Genomic DNA, 2,635 nt, shown 5'->3' with positions numbered 1-2,635 from the left:
TACTTTGGAGAAATGCGGGTCTTCCCGATAAAAGCAGCTTTCCCTGACCCATGCCAGAAGGGTGAGCTGGGGACCAGAGAGATGCATCATGGGCAGTGGAGTGTGAGCATTTCATTCAGTTGCCTTAGTTTTTATTCACTTCCAGTCATCTGATTGGATTTTGCAAACATCTTTACAACATACAAATGCAGCGTTTTATCAACCAGAATGGATACTGAAGACATTTTCTCCATCCCTACTCCTGGTGGAACTAAAAAACAAAACAAACAAACAAACAAAATAAAACACAAAACAAACAGAAATATACCCCTCCCATCCCCCATTCCCTAAGCCAGTAAAGCAATGACAACAGCACCTTGACATTGTTTTAATTCCAACGCTATCAGAAGTCGAAAGCAGTAAAACAGCGTACTAACAAGAACGAAGATACTTAGTGTCTAAAATGTAAACGGAATGTTTTGGTTCAGATTTTTGTTCTTTTTTTGTTGTTTTTTTTTGTTTTGTTTTGTCTGTTTTCTGAAAGAGGGACAGTTTATTATCAATTCACAATTAAAGCAGCATGCAATTTATTATTTTTTTTTTAACTTTTTGTTTTCAATTCTTGGCAACGGCAACAAACCACAACATTATCGAGGAATGTAATGCAGACTTTTAAAGTTGTGCGCCAATGACTGATTCCTTTCTGGTCATGGATATGTCCAATAAATAGATTGTAGAACCACTGTACTGTATAAACTTCATTTATACATGCAGTTCATAAAATTATTTTTTCTTAACTGAATAATTTACCCTGTTATGTATATATACAAATAGATAATTTTTGTCTCAATATAATCTATACAACATAAATCCACTATCTTCCCCTTTTAATGGTCAGTGTACATACACAGGAAGTGTCTATCCTTATGAATCGCCAGCCAATTCTCTTTTTGCTATCCATAGTAAGCGCCCGAACATACGACTGGGTCGTTCGGCATTGCGAGTTCCAGTGCTTTTTGTCTATGCCCCTGCAGCCTTCCTTCGTGTATCCCATGGGATTACACTTGGTCTCGTAGAAGTATTGCTTCAGTTGGCCTTTTGATACCGGGACTTTCTCCAGGACCGTGACCGTCCCACCCGACATGTCCACTGCAGTCTTTTTATCTGCCGCTGTAACCCACTCGCTAATACTGTCACACACGCTCAGCTCCCCACGGCGGGCTGGGTCAGAGTGGCGCCGGACCCTCATAGACATGTTTGCGGCATCCAGGTAATTTTTGTATTCCTCCAACAGAAAGAGCAGAGGAGGCTCCAAAGGCACTTGACTGCTGAGCATCACCCGGGAAGTATACAAGTCCGCGTCCTTATGGTTTATTCCGTTGGGCCGAACCTTCTGGTCCTCATCCAGCAGCTCTTCGATCACGTGTTCAAAAGTGTCAGCCAGCGATGTCGTCAGACCTCTCGAACCTGCCCTGGGCCCATTCACGCTCTCCAGAGTCCCATGGGTCCGCACACCTGGGTAGGCCAAGCTGCCCTGTCCATGGACGTTTGCCTCTCTCATGGGCGCAGCCTTCATGCAACCGAGGTATGAAATAACCATAGTAAGGAAAAGGATGGTCATCACTCTTCTCACCTGGTGGAACTGTGGGAAGGAAGCAGAGAGAGACACAGAGCAGGTTAGGGCTTGTTTGCTCCGGGACACGGAGCGGCCCGTCTGACTGTAATTCCAGACCATTCTTCAAGGTCCCCTTCCCCCCTTAAAGTCTTAGTGATCCACTCCAGCTGCACGGGACAAAAATCAATGTCAGTTAGTGTGCTGTATGTGGCTTAATATAAACCAGAGACATGCAATGTTTTCTGCAAGATTTACATGTAAGCCTGAGAGTAAACGGTTTCTAAGCAAAGTGAACACAGTGGTGGCTTCACGGCTCCCACTTCCTCCTGCTTTAGCAGCTCTGGGAGTTTAATTTTTAATGATCTCTGCTCACGCTGTCACCAGAAACACAATCACAAATGTTACTAAGCAACAACTGCAAGTGGAATAGTAATCTTCCTTTCAAGTCAGCAACACAGTCCTTGGTAGGAGTGTGTGAGGGAACCAAGGGTCTCTGTAGCTCTGAGGAGTCTGAGCAAGAACCCTACAATAAAACAGCAGACAGAGAGCTGAGAGGGGCCTTTCTCTCCCAGAGAGGATGTGGCAAGTTTGGACCACCGTGTTTTGCAGGTAAGGGCCACACAAGACTTGCCTGGTGCCGGGAAGAAACTTTCTATTGGAACTAGAGATTCTACTCCAAGGTTCTACTACAGCTCAAAAGGTTTTGTTTATTTCCAAACAATTCCTCTTCAATAGGTTGGTTCTAATGATATGCCTGAGGCAGGTCTGAAAACAATGTGTCTCTTTAGAGAAAGCTGGATCTGCAGCAATGAAAAGCATTTAAGCCAGCATCAATGCCTCTCGTGTGCAGACTGCCCTCACCTCACACTCTCTGAGGGCACTTAGCCTCAGGGCTTATTTAGGTTAATTCAGAGATCTAACTGAGAAAGCTCAACAGCTCTTTATCAGAACACCTCCACTCCCCCATGGGTATGTGTGGTGTGTATAAAATGTTGTCATACCTTTACCAAGCTGAGTAGTGTTTTACACACTTTGGAATAG

The 2,635-nt window shown here is 44.2% G+C and overlaps 1 protein-coding gene across 1 annotated transcript; it reads right to left on the bottom strand.

Annotated features, from left to right (window-relative positions):
• Positions 1 to 313: 313 nt before the first annotated feature.
• Bdnf (brain derived neurotrophic factor) lies at positions 314 to 1,622 on the bottom strand. The gene has a single exon (XM_050125347.1). The coding sequence runs from the start codon at positions 1,598 to 1,600 to the stop codon at positions 854 to 856; it is 747 nt and encodes a 248-aa protein (XP_049981304.1). The 5' UTR covers positions 1,601 to 1,622; the 3' UTR covers positions 314 to 853.
• Positions 1,623 to 2,635: the final 1,013 nt, after the last annotated feature.

This window comes from Alexandromys fortis, unplaced genomic scaffold, assembly GCF_014885135.2.
Source record: "Alexandromys fortis isolate MF-2015 unplaced genomic scaffold, M_Fortis_MF-2015_v1.1 scaffold_229, whole genome shotgun sequence".
Classification (NCBI taxonomy): domain Eukaryota; kingdom Metazoa; phylum Chordata; class Mammalia; order Rodentia; family Cricetidae; genus Alexandromys; species Alexandromys fortis.
This window is presented reverse-complemented; position numbering and strand designations above follow the sequence as displayed.